This window comes from Chaetura pelagica, unplaced genomic scaffold, assembly GCF_000747805.2.
Source record: "Chaetura pelagica isolate M959 unplaced genomic scaffold, ChaPel_1.0 scaffold96, whole genome shotgun sequence".
NCBI lineage: Eukaryota > Metazoa > Chordata > Aves > Apodiformes > Apodidae > Chaetura > Chaetura pelagica.
Genome location: NW_009953723.1, coordinates 457,958 through 477,395, shown reverse-complemented (window position 1 = coordinate 477,395; position 19,438 = coordinate 457,958). Strand labels below are relative to the sequence as shown.

The window sequence follows — 19,438 nt, the reverse complement described above, 5'->3', positions numbered from 1 at the left end:
AAAAAAAAAAAAAAAAAAAAAGACTTGGAAATTACTTTGGCTGGCTTCTTGTTTTAGTGGTAGGAAAACAAAGTACATAAATCCTGAAAAGCAAAAGCTCAATTCAAGACCCCAGTGCAAATCGAGTGTAATTCCATTAAAGCTAATGGAATTATGGTAGTGTAAGACCGGAGGTAAGTTCAGACCCAATTACATCTTGGTCCTGAAATAAGATTTCAATATTGTTTGCTAGTATTTGTGTTACAGTGAGATCCCTAATGAGAGCATCATTTTGCTGTATTGGTTGTTGCTCCCAAGAACCTCCAGTCCCAATAGACAAGGTACATAAAAGAAAAGAAGCAGAAATTATTTCTGTGTATAACAGAATGGGGAACTGAGGCAGAGAAGAAGCCAATATGATAACACAGAAACAACCTAACTCTCTAATGCATTTTATTTTTTCTTAAATAGTCCTTTAAAAGGAAAACCAAATGCCATGGGCTCTGTGGGAGCAGTGAGCACCTAACCAGTGCTATCAGTGGGGAAGGAAGCTTGTCTTTGGATTCAATTATGAAATAGAAAACAGCAACAAAAAAAAAGGCTTTAGAAAGGGGCATCAGATGTGGAACAGCTGGATGTGTGGCTGGAAGGTAACAGGTTTTGCTGAGCTGAGTTTTTTGATCTTTGTATAAGAAGAGACTGGCAGAAAATGAAGGGTATGAAAACATCTTTTTACAGTTATTTCCTTATGCTTCTTTAAAAATATTTATTTTTGCTCCAATCAACTTATATCAGCTACTACACTTAGAGTTTTAAATTTCATCTTATCCTGCAGGTAAGGAATAGTTATTTTCTTTAACACAAGAAATTGATTTTGCTGGAAAAAGCCAACATCTAGGAAAGACATTTTGTTATGGTCACTACTTTCTCCTGAACCTGCAGTTTTATTACTTCTACTATTATTACTACCTAACATCTGTGTGGTTTCAGAGGGACACTAAGATGCTCTGTGTTTTTAACAATGAACTGAAATACTTTTAATTCCCCCTAACAATCCCATCTACTTTTCTGAAGAGTCCACAGCAGCTGTTACTGAGCTGTTGGGCTGTTCTTAATAGACAGTGTGTGTAAACTCTGGTAAACTTTTTATAAGCTCTAATTAGCTGCCTTGGACATGATCAGGCTGATTGGGGGACAGCAAAGGAGTCATTGTGACTTAAAAGTCTGTCATAACTTTCAATGGGACACAGGAAATATAAGATGATGTTTCAGTCTGATTTAATAATAAAATGATAGACTTCCCCTAGCAGAATATGACTATTTTGTGATGGGTAATCTCCAGCTACATAAATGTAGTGACTCTTACATCTTGGACTAAAGCCTAATGGTGAGGAATAGTAGGTGTAGCTGAAGAGAGGAGATTTTGGGCAAGTTTCAACCTGCCGTGCCATGTAATGGAGCTGGAATTGTGAGACAAGGGGAGCTGAAGACTTGCTGTCTTTGATATTAAAAGGAGAGTTGATAAATTACTGGATTGTCTGTTTTAAAGATTGATTCTATTTCGGTCCATGGGAGAGAGAGAGCAGGCAATTTGACTGGTAGATTAATTGATCTTTTTCTTTTCAAATAATTTTGCTTGCTGTTTTTCAACCCCTTTGCATTTGGAGAGCTACCATGCCAACAGTGAGAGCATTCAGAAGGCAGCTATCCAGGGAGAGGGCTGAAGGGAAGAAGAGTATTTCTGCAATATTTTTCTCTCTATTAAGAAAAAAAAGTCCCTAAAATGACATAAGAACTGGTTGAGAAGATTGAAATCTCCTTCCCCATCAATTTTCCTGCTACACATCCAGATATTTGACAAGTTGATTTTGTAACACTGGTCAAAAAGCCTCTGCTGTGGATAGCTGGTTTTATTATCTGTTCTTGGGTGGATAGTGCAAAAGACCTTCCTTTGTAGTTATCTGTGACATCTTTCAACATCCAAAGTAATAAAAATAAGGTACCCTTCCAAAGCCATGTTAATTTAACACATTCATGTAAGACATTGATACAGAGTAATCATAGAATCATAGAATCATTAAGGTTGGAAGGGACCTTAAAGATCATCAAGTTCCAACCCCACTGCCATGAGCAGGGAACCCACCACTAGAGAAGGCTGCACAAAACCTCATCCAACCTGGTCTTAAAAACCTCTAGGGATGGGACATCAACAACCTCCCTGGGCAGCCCATCCTAGTTCCTCACCACCCTTAGAGTGAAGAATTTCTTCCTAATATCTAACCTAATTCTCCCTTCTCAGTTTAAAACCATTCCCCCTCATCCTATCACCATCTTCTCTGATGAAAAGCCCCTCCCCAGCTTTCCTGGAGCCCCTTTCAAGTACTGAAAGGTGCTACAAGGTCTTCCCAGAGCCTTCTTTTCTCTAGGCTGAACAACCCCAACTGTCTCAGCCTGTCTTCATAGCAGAGCTGCTCCAGCCCTTTGATCATCAAACTAATAAATCTGATTGAGCAAGTTCCTTTTATGGGAGTGTTAGGGCAGGTCACATCCCTTACTGATAGAAATTTTTATCTTGTGCTAGAGATAGTAAAAGGGTCCTTTTCTTTAGGTCTGTTTGGTAAGGAATGTGTTTTAGAAGTAAAATTGAGATCCTGCCAGTGTGACAGAGGAGATGGTGTGTCAGAGAGGCACATCCAACCATCCTACTGTGAGTGAGATGGCACTGGGTGCATGAGGCTCCTTCAAGTGTAAGTGCTCTGTTCAACAGCCACCAAGTATCACAGTACCATCTGGTTAGAAAATACCTTCAAGATCATCAAGTCCAACCACTACCCTAACTTGGCCGCATCTGCCACTAAACCCTGTCCCCACATCTCTCTTCTTAGATGTCTCTAGGGGTGGTGGCTCAACCACCTCCTCAGACAGCCTGGATCATCAAGTCCAACTCCCACCCCAAGAACAGGACAACCCCAAAGTTCACACCATGTCCCTGAGAGTGCTGTCCAAGTGTTTCTTGAATATTGTTGGCCTCAGTGCCATTACTGCTCCCCTGGGGAGCCCATTCCAGTGCTCCACCACCTGCTGGGTGAAGAATCTCTTCCTAATGTCCCACCTAAACCTCCCCCTGCACATCTTCCTACCATTCCCTCGGATCCTATCGTTGGTCACCAGAGAGAAGAGGTCAGCTCCTCCTCCTCCTCCTTCCCTAATGAGGAAGCAGTAACTGCCATGAGGTCTCCCCTCAGTTTCCTCTTCTCCAGGCTGAGCAGACCAAGTGCCTTTAGTCACTCCTCGTATGGCAACCCCTCTAAACCCTTCACCAACCTCGTGGCCTCCTCTGGATACTCTGCAGTAGCTTTGTATCCTTTTTTTTTTTTTTTTTTATTGTGGTGCCCAAAACTGCACCCAGTTCTGCAGATCGGGCCACAGGAAGAAGGGGAGATTCAGCATCATGCTGCACCGTGTCTGCAGATGGATGAGAAGCAGGTAATGGGGACCCATCTGGCTGACAACAGGAACACAGACCATGTGGCACCTCCACAGCAGAAAATGATGTTTCACCAAGCAAGAACAATTTGCCCAAATCTTGCTGAGCTGAAATTGAATTGCCTGGGACGTTGACGTCACAGTAACATGCTGGGTTGTGAAAGGCTGCAGCTTCATTCAGGACCACCATGGGCTCCTTTTAGTTCAGGACTGTAAGGTGGTGTCACTGTTTGACTCAGGTTCAACAACAACACTCTCTATCCTCTCCCCCTCCCACCCAGGTAGGGAAGGAGAGAGAGAAAGAGAGAGACTTGGCTGGATTGAAAACTAAACTACACAGCTGTAATTAAACACCAATGATATAGGAAAATACATATACAATTATATACAAATATGTTCAGGTATGTGCAAAAGCCTCTCACCATCCCCAACACCCAGCAACTCCCACAGCATGTCCTGAGCTGTGAACAGTCCCAAAAAATTCTGGAGCTCCTGGAGAGAGCCCAGAGTGATGAGGGTCAGGAGAGCCCGAGCCTGGGGGTCAGGGGGGATGGATGGACAGAGTCCTCCCTGGACACCAGCCATGGGTGGAAGAGAAGGGAAGAAGAAGCAGGAAGAAATTGTCTTCTGTGATCTCTGATGTTCCTCTGAGCTTACATAGATCTATGGGATGGAATACCTCTGGCCAGTGTTGCTGTCTGTCTAACTCAGCCTCCTAAGGGGAGGTCATAGATCTCCCTGTAGTGCCTGAGCCAGCAGAGTAAAGATGTGACCTTGAAGCCCCAGCAGTTAGAAAACCATTCCTCTTGTATCAGACTTAGTTAGAACAGACTGGTGCTAGTTAAAAGAAAACTTGCTGAAGAAAAAAAAAATCAGTAAAAGGAAAATTGGCTTAATCCTGGCTCAAACCAGGACAGGTGGGCATAAAGACTCGTGTCTGACAATGCATTTGATCAGCCCATGGTCTGATGCAGTTGTTCAGAGGAGCCTGCCACCACAAAATATCCAGCTTATGTTAAGCTAGTGGGATAAAATGTATGGGCAGAATGTTTGTCTTACCAGTTCTCTTAGCTGTTCCATGTAGCAATTACTTAATTTATTTTTCTTTTTTGTCATTAATACGGGAAAGTAGATAATCAGGAAGCAGTGATATTTATTTTTTTTTTAAAAAAATATTTTATTTCTATGTTTTTAAATTGCATTATTGCTTCAAGGCTTTCCAAACATCTTGATAAACTCTGTTGACTGACCAGACACAGCCCCTTAGAGGATGGAAATTCTCTGTGGGTGGAAGTGGTTTGGAAAAGGTTGATAACTTCTGGGAAAAGCATCAGTATAGTGAACTGAGAAGAGCTCATCAAGTTGCAAGATAGTGTTGGTTGGAATGGTCTTTGGGATGTCATCTGATCCAAGCCCCTGCTCAAGAGCAAGGCCAAATCTGAGCAGGTTGCAGGGGCCTTGTTGTGTGACATAAAACTTAGTTAAGGAAATCAGGCTTCATTAATGATTTATACTATACAAATGTTGACTTCATTCCTTCAGTATGCTTCCCTTAATGTCTTCTCAACAGCTTTGGAATAGGGGGAAGAGACTCAGGTGACTGCTCTAGCCAGAAAACATGACTTGTGGGTTGGCAGCAGCAGAACTGGCTTTGGGGGTTGTCTGTGCAGGAACCCATCAGCCTGGATAGCACGACAGCTTTAAGAGCAGGAGATCTGCCTGTCACCGTTGAGCAGGTGTTTCTAAAGTTGTGGAAAGAACAGACAGTAAGTTCCTTCAGGCCTTTAGGTATATAGAGAGCCACAATCTGTATTTTGGAACCTACAGGCTGATGCAGTCCTGGATGATAGTTGATTAGATGCCTGTCTTGGATGTCACATACATCAATAGTTACAAATCTGGATCTCATCTGGCATTTGTGTATTGTACAATTGAACAGAGTCCTGAAAATAGACCCAAGAACTGTCTGGGATATCTGCCTGTTAGTGAAAGAATTAACACTGGCTGGTAATGAGTCCCATAACATCAAAATGACCTTGAATCCAGTGTGTCAGAGGTGCTCTGTCTCCAAAAAGCCAAGGGACTTAAAGAATGTGACAGTACCATCATCATAAGTTGGACTTAGTGATCTTAAAGGTCTTTTCCAGCCTTGGTGATTCTGTGACTCAGCAACACCTCTCCCTTGGTGCACTGGGCCTTGAGTGGCTATTGCTGCTCTGTTCGTTTCAGTAACACATCAGCTGGATCCATGTGAACAACCTTTTGCAGCCATTGCCTAACCCTAACTTACTGTTTTGTATGAATTCTGTATTTAAGCACTAAGACTGCAAGGAAACATGTTTGGGCTGATTTGCCTGCTTTTATGGTGTGCTGAGTGTCGCTTTCTCTGCTTTCTTTTCTGTTCGTGCCCCTACCTGTACAAACACAATGTAATTTTCACAACTTGATGATAAATATGTAGTTTCCCAGCTTAGTAACATTTGCAATAGCTTGTGTTGAAGCAAAGCAACAGACACTCAGTCCCTGGAATATCTTACTCTACACATAACTGCAATTTAAGGAGACAAGAAATATTATTGATCTTTCATCAGGTGATTTTCTCCTTTCAAGTACCTGCATTGGACTCTTAACAGCAGCTCTTGAGCTGAATGCATTTTCCCCATAGAGAACAGATTTACTATCTGCAGCAGAGGTTTCTGATAAGGGGACTTAGAGTTTTCACGTGTGAATGTATTAGAATAATTGGATATTTCCATTGTCCCTCACTGTACAGAGTTGCTATATCCAAGTTCAATAGATGCTTGGTCCATGCCCTCTGCCAAGGGAAGAAGGTCGTCCTGCCTTACCTGAAACAAACCTCAGAGCCCATTATAATGAAATCCCTCAGACCTTTTATTTTGTTTGTTTACCCTCCTATTAGAAATTTGTGTCCCATTCTTGCAAGGGAAGTACCTCTTTGCAGTTCAATTTCTTGGACCACCAGCAGAGCATTTGAATTGTTGCTCTCCCTCTGGAAGTGGGTGTCACTGCCTGAGACATTTTGTCATGGACCATGGATGGTGATTTGAACAGCTCCTGTAACACTGATGCCTTTTGGGTGCTAGTGCAAAATTTATTGCCCCAGAGAAAAGGGTCTTCACTCACTTGGCTGCTCTTACAGGTGTTTCATTGGCCAATAAAGTGCCTTGTGTTTTTGTAATTCAGCTGTTAAGCTGCTTTATGATCTGTTGTCAGTTGGAGAGTGGTGGAGAAGAGAGCAACTTGTGGTACATTGGGAATTATACGTTATTGTCACCTGAGAGTCTGAAGGATCTTTAAATTGAGGAAATGTGAGGCTGATGAGCAGAGGAGCTTCACCAATAGCATTTCTTTAAAGATTTTATCTCTTTTTTGGAAACGTAATCATTCCTAAAAAGAGACAGAGACATCTTTCTGCCTGCTAAATTAAAGTGTTGCTACAAAGGAGATGCAAGGCAGAGTGAACCACAAGCTGAATGGAGAGGACAGTGTAAGAGGTAGGAAAAAAACATATTTAGAGATCAAGAACTCTATATTTTGAGTGTATTGCACTCCGTGCAGGATAAATACATTAATTTCCCTTGCACTTCACAGCTTGCCCTTATGTTCAAAAAGTTGCAGAGATGTCAGATTTAAAGAGGCATATGATGTATATGGGATAGAGCAATAGGTGGTAAGTAGGCTGCTGAGATCCATTTCTCTTCCCAGCACAATTCCTTTTAGTCATCTCTGTGTTTTTTGAGAATGAAGTGCAGTATGAAAGCAAATAAAGCTGCAACAAAAAAATCTGACTTTCAAGAAAACATATATTAAAGCTGTTTTCTGCCATGTATTTTTTTTTTCTCATGTTCCTTGTACAAAAAAATCAGAAAAAAAATAGATCTTGGCACAATTACCTCAGGAGAGTGTGCTCAGAGTTACCAAATTTAGTTCCTTCTCTGTAGGACACTTAGGAGTACTGGTTGAGAATGAGAAGCTGAGAGATGGGACAGTGGGGCAGGTGTTATAGGGTCTGGTTTGTGAACATGAACAAGTTAGAACACATAAGACAACCCTATTAAGATCATTTATTTATTTTTTGTGGACATAAAGATCTGTCTATGTACTGTGTGATACATGAGAGCTCCAGAAGATGCTTGTCTATTTAGAAGGACTCATTGCAGATGGATCCTACAGATCAACCGTGTTTGAAACAGACTTGTCTGGGAAGATGTACTTAAATTCCAGGTGGCTAAACCACAAATTATCATGTCCCATCCAAACAGAATTTCCAGATGAAAAATAGAGAGATGTCAAGAGAAGCCCAGGCTGTGGGATTCATACACAGCTATCTTAGAAGCTCAAAGTTATGCAACTGCCTCTGCCAGTGATGGCACTGAAGCAACTTCAATAGATCAGGTGTTTGCTAAGTGCTTGGTTCATTTACGTGATACTTCACCATTAGTCAGTTTTGCATCTGTCTTCAAGATGTGATGTAAATGCCAGTCCATTTGCATTGACTAGACAGTTTAACTAATTGATATTTACAGTGCAACAGTTATTAACTTCAGTAAGAAGGTTGACAAAGGTTTTCTTAGTGCCTAAAATGTGGATTTCTAACAAACCTGTTATCCCACTAACTTTTAGTGCTGTTCTTTCAAACTAGTGTCTTCCCTTTTTTGTTAAGGAAATCATCACATAAAAAACCCTTCCTCCAAACTGGCCTCTGAGCTTTATGAATCAGAGGATCATAGACGTGAATAATTTAGGTTGTAAAGACCTTCAAGATTGTCTAGTGCAACCATCAACCTAGCACCCTGCCAACTCCACAAGTAAAGCATGTCTCTAAGCACTACACCAACACATCTTTTAAATATCTCACGGGATGGTGACTCCACCACTGCCCTGGGCAGCCTGTTTCAGTGCTTGATAATCATTTCAGTAAAGAAATGTTTCCTAATATCCAATCTAAACTTCCCCTGGCAAAACTTGAGGCCATTTCCTCCTTTGGTCACTTGTCACTTCGGAAAAGAAACCAACACCCACCTTGCTACAACCTCCTTTCAGATAGTTGTAGAGAGCAAGGTCTCCCCTCAGCCTCCTTTTCTCTAGAATAAATATCCCAAATTTTCTCAGCTGGGCCTCACAGGAGTTGTCTTCTAGACCTATCACCACCTTCTCTGGATATGTACCACCACCTCAATGTTCTTCTTGTAGTGAGGGACCCCAAGCTGAACGCAGGACTCGAGGTGCAGCTTCACCAATGCTGAGCACAGGTGAGCACAGATGAGCACAACCATGTCCCTACTCCAGCTGGCCACACTAGTGCTGGTACAAGCCAGGATGTTATTGGCCTTCTTGGCCACCTGGGCAGACTTCTGGCTCGTGTTTATGGTTACATTTCCTTCATATGTCATCTGCAATGGGATGGAGGGGAAAGGAATCAGTATAATTTAATCAGATGTGTCTCCTTTGCCAACCTGCTTCCTTCTGAAGCACTTGGTTCCAGCCACGTTTGAACACATAGCCCTTGGTTTTGTGCACTGCTGCAATGCTGCCTGGATGTTCCTCTGCTGATTCTTAAAGCTGAGCTTCTTGGAGATGATAAACCACCTGGTTTTCCACTTTAGACGCCAGAAGAATTGCTTGATCATTGCTTTTCTTCCTAGATTTCTTGCTAGTAAAAGGATGGACATTTTTCATCGGTTTATAAGACAGCCCGTTTGCTACACATTAACAATTTCCATGGTGCAATCACTGCTAATGCCTTTTCTTTCTCACTTAAATCCTGATGAAGGAGCTGGATTTAGGCATGTCGTTTCATTTGAGTATCCACACAGGAATGCTTGTGCTTTCATACCCCTAACTAGAAATACACAAATAATAGCAGCAGGCTGAAAGGTGTCTCCAGCTCTTTCTTTGCCTTTGATTTCTTGCTCACTTCAGAAAATAACAAAACGCCTCACAGTCATTTGAATGAAATGGATTCATTTTTCAATTAAAATTGCTTGTGTTTAAGCAAAGTTGTTGGGTTTTGGTTTTTTTTTAATGAAACATATTTTCTGGGATGGAAGTACCGACGTCTCAGGACTTTGTGTGATTTATTCCCTTTCTGCATATGTTTCCTCTGGATGTTCTTCCCACGAAAACATTTTTGTGGCAAGAAATAGCACGAAATAGCAAAAGCAAATTTTAAAATCAAACTAAATTCTCAAAAGATCTCTGTTCACTGGAACTTTTCATACTCCAGGTAAAAAAATACTGGCTCTTTTGTTAATGATGGTTGCAGCATCATTTATGAAGGAGAACTAAAGCAATCGATCACTCAGTCACATCAGTAAAATGCCCTTCATCTTTACTTTTCAGAGGGACACACTGGGTATTAAGCCACCTTAAATGCTAAAACCAAGAGAGCAAATGTGGGAAGGATAGCAGGCTAAATTAATCTGCAATGCAAGTTATCTCCTGTCCATTTGTCCCTCACTTTCCTACATAAGTGTGTGTGTACAGGACATATTCTTGCACACTTGTGCCTCCACGTTCACTCATCCAGTCCCAAGTTGCTTCATCAGCTACAATTGGTGCACACAGTGAGGGGGTTGTATTGCCACATTGTTCATAGCATGGCAGCATGTCATGTTATTTTAAAAAAAAAACAAACATCCAGCAATGACAGAAAACCTAATATGGCATGAAGTGATGTTCTTAATGCCACCTGTGACCATAAAACTGTACAGGACCACCAGCTGTAGCCAGTGGGGATGTAGCCAGTGGGATTAATGTTAAAATACAATGGATGGGACTGCCACCTCCTGCAGTGACGTGCAGAAGCTGTGCACATCCCTGGCTCAGCCCAACACTCATTAAGTTCTTGCCGTAGAATGTTTTATGGCTGGGAAATTTCTAAATAGGGTGACATGGGCTTCTTTGTTTCTGATTCTGCTGTGAAATGCAGGAGCCAATTTCTACAGGAGGATAAATTGCAATAAAATACATTTTATCAGGTACATCTGTCATGTCTTTTTATCCGAGTGAAGTCTCCGGGTTTCAATATAGCTTGTTGCACTTTGTAGCTTCCAGACTGTGTTGTGCAACAAGCAGGTTATAAGAGGAAGTTTGGTTATATTGAACTCAACATACATAGTGCTTCCCAAAAGATTAAAAGCATAAGACAACATCCATGTCTCTGCAAATTCCAGGGAAGTGGAACAGTTTCTAACACCCTTTTCATAAAATCATAGAATCATGGAACAGTTTGGGTTGGAAGGAATCTTCCTGGTTCTGACTCCCCTGCATGGGCAGGGACAACTCCCACCAGACCAGGTTGCTCCAAGCCCTATCCAACCAGCCCTTCAACACTTCCAGGGATGGGGCAGCCACAGCTTCTCTGGGCAACCTCTGCCAGTGTCTTACCACCCTTACACTAAATAATTTATTCCTTTTATAAAGTCCCTCCCCAGCTTTCCTGTAGCCCCTTTGGGTACTGCAGGGTGCTCTGTGCTCTCTTGGGACCCTTCCCTACTTCAAGCTGTACAACCCCAACTCTCTCTGCCTGTTTTCGTAGGAGAGCTGCTCCAGCTCTCAGACCATCTTCATAGCCTTCTCTGCACTTGCTCCATCAGCTCCATATCCTTCCTGTGCTGGGGTCTCCAGAACTGGTCATAGTACTGTAGAGGGGGTCTCACCAGAGTAGAGGGTGAGAATAACCTCCCTTTTACAGTATATAAAATATTTTCTGTGGTTATGGACTGTCTGTTGGACTCAGTGTGTAGCTCTTCCTGTCTCTCCCTGCAAGCTGACTGGCTCCATTAACTCCAGAATCAACATGAGCTTTATGTGGTCATAATGCTGGAAAACCTGGAAAGACAGCTCTGATCCAAACTTCATCAGAGAGCTGCAGTAAATTACAGGAAGAAGGAGATGGTAACAACTAGGTGTGCCTTGTGTGTCACTGAGTTGCTTTCTGGTGGTGTTACTGGCACCTTTGGCTGTGTCACTGGGAATTGCTGCAGGGCTATTTCCCAGGAACCTTTCCCCAAGGAATGTGAAGCCGTGGTCCCTTTGTTCATGCAGGAATGGAAAAGACACCACAAAATGAAAAAGCATAGGCAAAGCAATCAGAATAGTCACGGTTTGATGCCATTTATCTCAGGGCACTAAAAGGATTATCAGCGAAATACCAGAAATGCTGTTGAATGTCAGGAGCTCCTGGAGGGCAGCTGAGGTCCTGGGGCTGGAAAGGGAAGGACCTGCTTGCTTTTTGCAGAAATGTGGTGCAGGAAGATGGTCTTCTTCTGCACAACCTGAGTTACAAGAACAGTTCACAATAAATAAGCAGTTTATCAGCAGCTGGAGGAAAAAAGAAAAATAATGACTGTGATGATCAGTAGGCACCAGAGTTCATCAAAATGAAATTGTGACAAATTACATTCATTTCTGTCTTTGATAGGCTAAGAGGCTTTACTGGCTAATTAGAGAGAGGGAGGTGTAATACAGCTGAGTGCTAGGAAGGAGTTTACAAAGGATCCAAGGGACTCTTTTATTAGGAAATAAAGTAAAACTTGTAAAATTAAAACTTACTTGGGAATAGTGTGGGTGGGAGAAGGAAAATAACTTGAGAGGTGACTAATGGCCATGACATTGTTAGGCTGCCTCCCGTGGGGTCCTGCTTTGCATGCTCTCTGAGCTGTCAGCAGTGACTTGACTGATGAATTCTGAGGCAGTGCTGAACTAATCTGTAAATGATGCAGTGGTAAGAGAGGGTCTTATACACTGTCCTGGAGATAACTTAGTTAAAACCCACAAGCCTGAGTTTCTGCTAGCAGGTCAGTGCGTATCTAGCTGCTTCCACAAATTGGTCACATTTGGTAGGGGAGCAAATATTCTGCTTATTGGAGTGATAACTGTTGCTTTGGTTTTTAATATTTCTTTTTAAGAAGCAATGGAAGGGGGGAAAAAAAATAAAAATAAAAAGGTGGAAAACTTTGCTAGGGTTTGCAGTACTGGGTATTGCCCTGTTTGCATTTTTGTAATGAAATTTGTGAGGACTGCTATTTGACTGCTATTAATATCATTTCATCCAGAACTGCTGTACAAAGTAGCTGCTAATTTATAGCCCTCTTCATCTCTGGGGATGACACAGTGTCTGTGCCAGGTGGATTTGAAATACCTGCCCTTCTCTTCCCACACAACCACAGGCCATCCCCTAAGCTCTCTAAAGAAAAATAGTACCACATCTCCTAATACTTTCAAGTGACAGGGAAATTGGAAATCTATGATGCTTTTATTATAGAATATCGTGTGGCTTGAAACTTGGAAGCAGCAGCCTGGTTTTCTCCCAACTTTTACTCTGCTGGATGATTTACACCTATGCAAAAGGGTTTGCTGACAGACCATAATTAGAGCTTTTATTTTGCTGTGTTGGAAAGGATTTCTCAACATGCACAATCAAGTCGTACAGGAGAAAGTTGGGGAAATTAAAAAGTGTTGGGAGTGTTAGTTTGGAGCCAGAACAAGTAGCTTTAGCCTTCCTTTGGTGACTGTAATGATACAGTAAAGATACGTTAGGGCTTGGTGAAACAACCTTTCCTCCTCGTCTTGCAGCTTTGCTTACATCTGCCAAAAATACTTATAGAAGAGAGATGCTCACTGCATTCAGCCCTCTCTGTGTGTGGAAGGAGTGCCAACAGCTCTGGAGGATAAGATGTGAGGCTGTTTATGTTTATTATAATGGTCTAATGCAGCACAAGTTTCCATCCTACAGATAAGTATTAGCTAACACAGCTGGTGAATGCATCAGTCTGGATCACCTGTTTCTGGAAATATCCTTAGTTCTGCTGCAGGATCATCCTGGCTATGTAAGAGGCACCCAGAAGTAGTGGGTTACTGTTGAAGTGTGGACTTCTCTGTAGCACCTTTGGAGATGCCCCCTCCACAGACTGTGAAGGACCTCTGCTGACTTTGCTCTGAAGTTAAGCATCTTGATTAGGTGAAGGAATGAGAACAGGAGCCTCAGGGTCTAAGTCAGGGTCTTGCTACTCCATGGCTCTGCCTGTGGCCAATGCATGAAGTTTTATATACCCATATTTGAAGTTTGGTAAGGCCTATTATCAGGTCCCACAGACACCAGTCCTTCACAAAACCCTGCTCTAAGACAAGAAAGAGACTGGCTAAAGTCTTATAGTGTGAACAATTTCCTTATGCCTGCTTGATGCCCCCTTACTCATTTCTGTCTCCAATCACAATGGAGTATCTGTAAAAGAAGTTGCTCAGCCTATTTCTGCTTAAGCCACAGATCATGCAGCTCAGTGTTCTGCTCCACATAGTGTAATTTTTAACCTCTTTTTTTTTTCTTACAAGAAAACTGCAGCACTACAGCTGCTGTGCAAAACACAAGCATGTGGTTTAAATATGCTGCATTACCTGGACTAGCTCTGGCCAAACCTAAATGCATAAAGCTACTCCATTGCTCTGCAGTTGCACTCTACCAAAGCAGTTAAGAAATCTAATGAAGTTTAAGCCAACACAGTGAAGGTATCCTGCATCTGTAGCTGAAAAACTTCTTATTGCTCTTATGTTAAGGATCATATGAAATTAAAACAGGCCACATCCTGTATTACAAATGGAAATTCCTTTCTCCTGCTGAAACTAGAAAACAAAGCTCTTTGGGATTATTGAATGGCAGCAGGCATGGTGAGGCAGAGACAAGTCTTTCCTTTGTCATTCTTTGCTGTTGAATTTGAGGTCTGATTACTTTCTGTTGACTTGGTCATTCACCAAGTGTCTCAAAGAACCAGCACACTCAGTAGTTCAGCTCCTCCATTCTGTCCCTGCGGAGAAGGGAAGCAGCCGTCGTGGCATCTGCCTCTTGCCTGGGCTCATTTTAAAACTGGATAAATAAATTAGAGAGATGATCATTCCAAGAACAAACTGTAAGCAGCTGCACACTAGAGATTATGGACTAGGGGGAGCAAACTTCTCTGGTAAAGAAAACAGCAGCCATAGGAAACTCTCAGGTAGCCGTGTGGCATCTCCTGTGTTATTTAGTGCATTGTCTTTGCAAACTTTGTGCATCCAGAAATGCACAGTGAGGGATGTTCTTCTTCCTGAGAGATGTCCTTTGTGTTTTTGTGCTTGGAGTGCTTATATTCACAGTAGCACTGCAGGGAGATAAGCCTTTTACAACATTTATATTTCAGATATTTGGGACCTCTACAGAGTGAGTATTTAGCTTGCTATTGTGTGGAGGGCTTTTTCAGAAGCAAATTTTATTCATCAGAGACACCCCTTTAATTAACTTCCACACTTCCATAGAGAGAGGAATATAAAGAAAGTTAGTAATAATAATAATAATAATAACAACAATAACAGTGACATATCTTGTTACCATTACATATTAAAAGAAAATGCTGATGGGAGTGGAGTTTCAAGGCCTCTTTTTTAATGAAGATCTTAATAGCATTTAATGTAAATTAAATATAACCACTGTCTGATTGCTGAGCATATCTCTGAGGCTGAAGAATAAAAAGTTAATTGTGCTGACAATATGTGGAAAGTGCCAAAATCAAATACCAGCATGTGGGTTAAAGTGCATTTTGAATTAAGAAGTGGAAGGCAGAACTTCTATTTTCTGTATCCCTGCTCCCAGTTATTTTGCAGCAGTTCAGTGCAAAGTTTGTGCATGTCATGGATTTATTACACAGGACTTCTAACAACATTTACATTAGAATGCAAATGAAGCAGACTTTATTTAACTTTAGAGATTGGGAAGGATCAGATACATGAGCCTAACAAGCTATTTTACTTTGGGAATGGGGAATTGCTGGTATGTAAATCCCTGACTTGTTCTGCAGGCAGATAATTTAATGAGGTCTGCAAAATGACTGGACATCAACTCCAGCATCTTGCATTGCATTAAGAGGAATTAGTTGTGGAAGTTTCAGTTTTGAAACTGCTGGTTATGAAATTCCTGCTCTTGGTGGCAAGATTTACTTGATTAAAAGATTGGGGATCAGGCTAACTGTGCTCCAAAAGGTGAGTGATGTGACAGAATTCAATTCCCAGGTTCCTCTCTTGTGATGACAGTGTGGAATACCTGTCTGTGGTGGATGTAACCTCTTCCATCTCAAATTAAAACGATGTAATTAGTCAGCAGGTGCAGTGGGTCCTGGGATCATAAATAAATTAAATGCATTTTGATGAATGAGTACAGACCTGGTACTTGAACTAAGGAGAGCTGAGAGTAACTAGTTATTTGATTCAGTCTTATCTTCATATGAGATTATTTTTCTTTCCTGTATGGTGCCATAGGAGTCTGTGCCTTCTGTACTCTTGTTCAACCCTTAACATGCACCTGAATTACTGCTCTGCAGCTAAGTGTTGTTGTCTTCATGGTACACTAAGCTTTTATTTGTATACCTGGTAGGTACAGTGCATAAAATTAAGCATGCTTTAAAACTAGGCAGCTTTCCCACCTGAGCTATCTGCTCAGAGATCTTGCTTAAGTGGATAAAAACTGCAAAACTTTGCTGTGGTGGTGAATGCTGCAGTTCATGGTGCCTGTGTCCATCTGCCCTGACCAGATGGAAATGACTCCCAGTGGTGTGCTTGTTGAGAGATTTATTTGTAGCTAAGGCTGTGTTTAATAAAGACTATCTGGGAGCTGGCCTGGCTCCTCAAAGGAGGGACTGAAAGGGAGGGACTTAAGTCTTGAAAGAGTTGATCTCAATCAATGCTGACAGAGACCAGGAAGGAGCTGAAGAAGCAGGATGGGCCATGGGCCTCCAGGACAGAGGGGCTATAAAGAGACAACATTTTTAATTCAAAGAACTTCCATTCACTCCACATCTCCCCACCCTGAAAAAAGAGCACTGGAGATGAGTCCCTTCATGGATCAAAATATACTCTAAGGTAGAAAAAACCCAAAACATTTTCTCCATGTGTTTCTCAAGTCTTTCTAAAGTTTTTACTGAAGCATCATGGAAAACCACCCCTTTCTGACTAAAAAGATGTGAAATGCTCCCTGGGGAAGCTTAGAGGCTAAAAATGCCCTATTGACCTTATAAAGCTTGAGAACTATTAGGCTGAGCTAATACATACCTTTGGGCAGCATTTATGTCTTTTCCCCTTACCTTGTGTGGCCCCCAAGAGCAAAGCCAGCAACCAGTGCTCACAAGAAATAATGGTGCTAGACTTTGGGTGTGAAGGAGAGGGACAACCATGACTGGACAGGGGAATGGTTTGACTTCCTGCCTGCCTGTTTCAGCTCTAAAGTGCTTTCCTGGAGATACCATGTCATTAACAGGTAGATGACCATGGTAGGTGAATTTGTCCTGCTCAGTTTCTGCCTCTTCAAACTTCTCTGCTAAACACAGAATTTTCCTGGACAGGCCATCAGGTAACTCCCCAGTTCCATCTGGTTTTGCCACACAATCCTTCTTTTGACAATTTTAGTTGCAATACCAACCATCTGTGATGGCCTCATTACCTGCCCACCCCCAGTTTTCACCTTATCTTCCCACATTGACTGTGCAAGTCCACAGCTGTTGTCTTGATGCTGGTGACAGGAGGACCATTTTGGGCAGCTCCTTGCTAGTATTTCCTATATCCTTCTGGCTGCCATTGCTAGTCAAGGACCTTGATTTTTGTAGTCCTATTGTAGCTCCACGTGCTAAATGTTGTGTTGTCTCAATTGCTCTGCTGCTTGAAAATGCTCTGTATTTTAGTGTGTCATTATGCAATTCATTTCAATTGCAATTCCCATCATCTCTTCTGCAGGCATGCAACCCAGCAGGAGACTAACAAAACCATCACGACTAGCACCAAAGCCATCAAGCAGCTGTCTGAGGTTGTCAGAGGCTCATCCAGGGTACGTGTCATTCAAGATGCTGTTGGGGGAAAGTGCTGGGGCTTATGGAGGGAGGAATAAAGAAAAATGTGGTAGTGGGTGCTTTAAAGCTGTTAAGCTCCAGGTCTTGTTGTAAGCTCCATCTCCTTTCAGGTTACACAGTAAGCATAATTTGCATTTATAAATGATCCATGAGATAAGGGCTTCAGAAACCAATTCTCCCAAAACTGGAGTTCTCTTCTCCCAAGATTGGATCATGTGGAGCTGGAAATCAAGAAATCAGTAACAAAACTTTACTCACTCACAACCTGGCTCAGGGTTGGGTGAAAGTACTGCAAGAACCCCCTTGGCTCCACAGGAGTCTGGCATTGGTTAAAGACTCAGTTGTGCAGTGGGTGCCCTGGGTGCAGATGAGTTTGGAAATGTGACAAAGTGTCTGGAAAAAGCAAAATGACAGAGTATGTCTGGATATGGCATTCGTGGAGTGCTGTATGCTAGGGTGGAGGCAGAGGTGGAGGCAGGTCATTACAGGCTGTGACCAGGATACAGCAGGACTCTGAATTACAGTTTACCCCATGTCAACCCCATCTGTGGTACAGACAGACTGGTCTTCTGCCATCAGTAGGCTCAACTCATATGAACATCATTGTCCCAGGGGTATGAGTGATCCCCATCCTCTGGTCCCCAGTGCAAAGCTTGGAAAAACAGAAGATTTCTGAGCTTGCCACAAAGACCCTTATACTGGTTTTGGTCTGTGGGATGCATGGTGGGGAAGAACAAAAGCATAAGTGTGTGTGGTAAGCTCTAGTTGGTGTGAGAGTGGTGAAGTTTCATCCACATAACAGGTGATTCATCAGCTGAAAGGAGAACAAGGATGATTCTTTCATACTTTATTCTGCCTAGCAATTTTCTGTTACATTCTTGCTTCCAGCATCCACATAGTTTCTTGTTCAGGAATTTATCTGAATTGGTGTTTTACCCTCACTTGCTGCCTGCCATTCTCCAAAGTCCTCTATTACTTCAACTCTGTTCTCACTGTCCTCCCACCTAGAAAAGACACTGCTCTAAACACACATCTCTGTCCAAGTGGTTTTTACAGCCTGGATTTATGTTACTCGTGAGCAAGCATCTGAGATAAGGATTTGAGTGCTGAATCACACCAGGCTTCCTTTGTAACCAGTGGAGAACCACGTGCAATTCAGCCCAAGTAAAAAAGAAATGAATGGGTGGTGGTCTTCTCCAGAGGAAGACCTGGCATGACTGTTCTTCTTACGTAGACATTGACCTTATGTAGGCATCAACCTGAATATTTTGATCTTTGCTGACATGCTGCTTTCATTAGTCATGGACTACAATTACTATTTCATTTTCCTTTTCCTTCCACACTCTGAGAATAATTACATCAATGCTTGATGAAAAAAGAGTTGCCTTTTTGGAGATATAAGTATCTGGGCTGTTTCATGTTGATCTCCTGGCTCCCTTTTGTGACATAAATTGGGTCCAAAGGGGAATCAGGCAAGGTTACATTAAACTGAATTAGAGTGCCACATAGGAGTGTCATTATTTATCCTTGAAGCCCTTGTAGTGTTCACTGGGGACACTCAGCAAAATAGCTTTTACTGTCATGGAGAGACAAATTGCTAAGTTAAAGGGAGAATATTTAAGTGCTGAAGGAAAATAGACACACAAACAATTATGGTAATATGAGGAATAAACTTACTGCTCTCTCTTGGCATCACATAATAACTCCCCGGTCAATTCATTTAACAGATTTTATTTTTTTTTAACTCTTCTTTCCTAAAAATGTGCAGTTTAAGTAATTAAACCTACAAATTTGTTATAAAGCCTGCAGCCCTCCTGTCTTACATAGAGTAAATAGATCTGGTGGGTATTGGCAGCTGGTTGGCAGGTCCCTGCAGGGGATCTGGGTAGCTTTGCAAACTTTCTTCCCACAAAATTTCTCACAGCATGAGAAGCATTCCATTCATTTGGTGCTTTACACTCAGTCCATTCTGATCCATTATTCTTTGTATTGCTTTGCATATACACACAGACAAAATGTTCCCTTCCTTCCTTCCTTCCTTCCTTCCTTCCTTCCTTCCTTCCTTCCTTCCTTCCTTCCCTCCTTCC

The 19,438-nt window shown here is 42.0% G+C and overlaps 1 protein-coding gene across 1 annotated transcript in view; it reads left to right on the top strand.

The window, feature by feature from the left end:
- Positions 1-19,438, top strand: part of TSNARE1 (t-SNARE domain containing 1) — a 334,963-nt gene that overhangs the window by 94,447 nt on the left and 221,078 nt on the right. Inside the window, exon 4 of the mRNA XM_010000548.1 lies at positions 17,239-17,329. Coding sequence (XP_009998850.1) covers positions 17,239-17,329 — 91 coding nt within the window. The remainder of the gene's footprint in view (positions 1-17,238; positions 17,330-19,438) is intronic.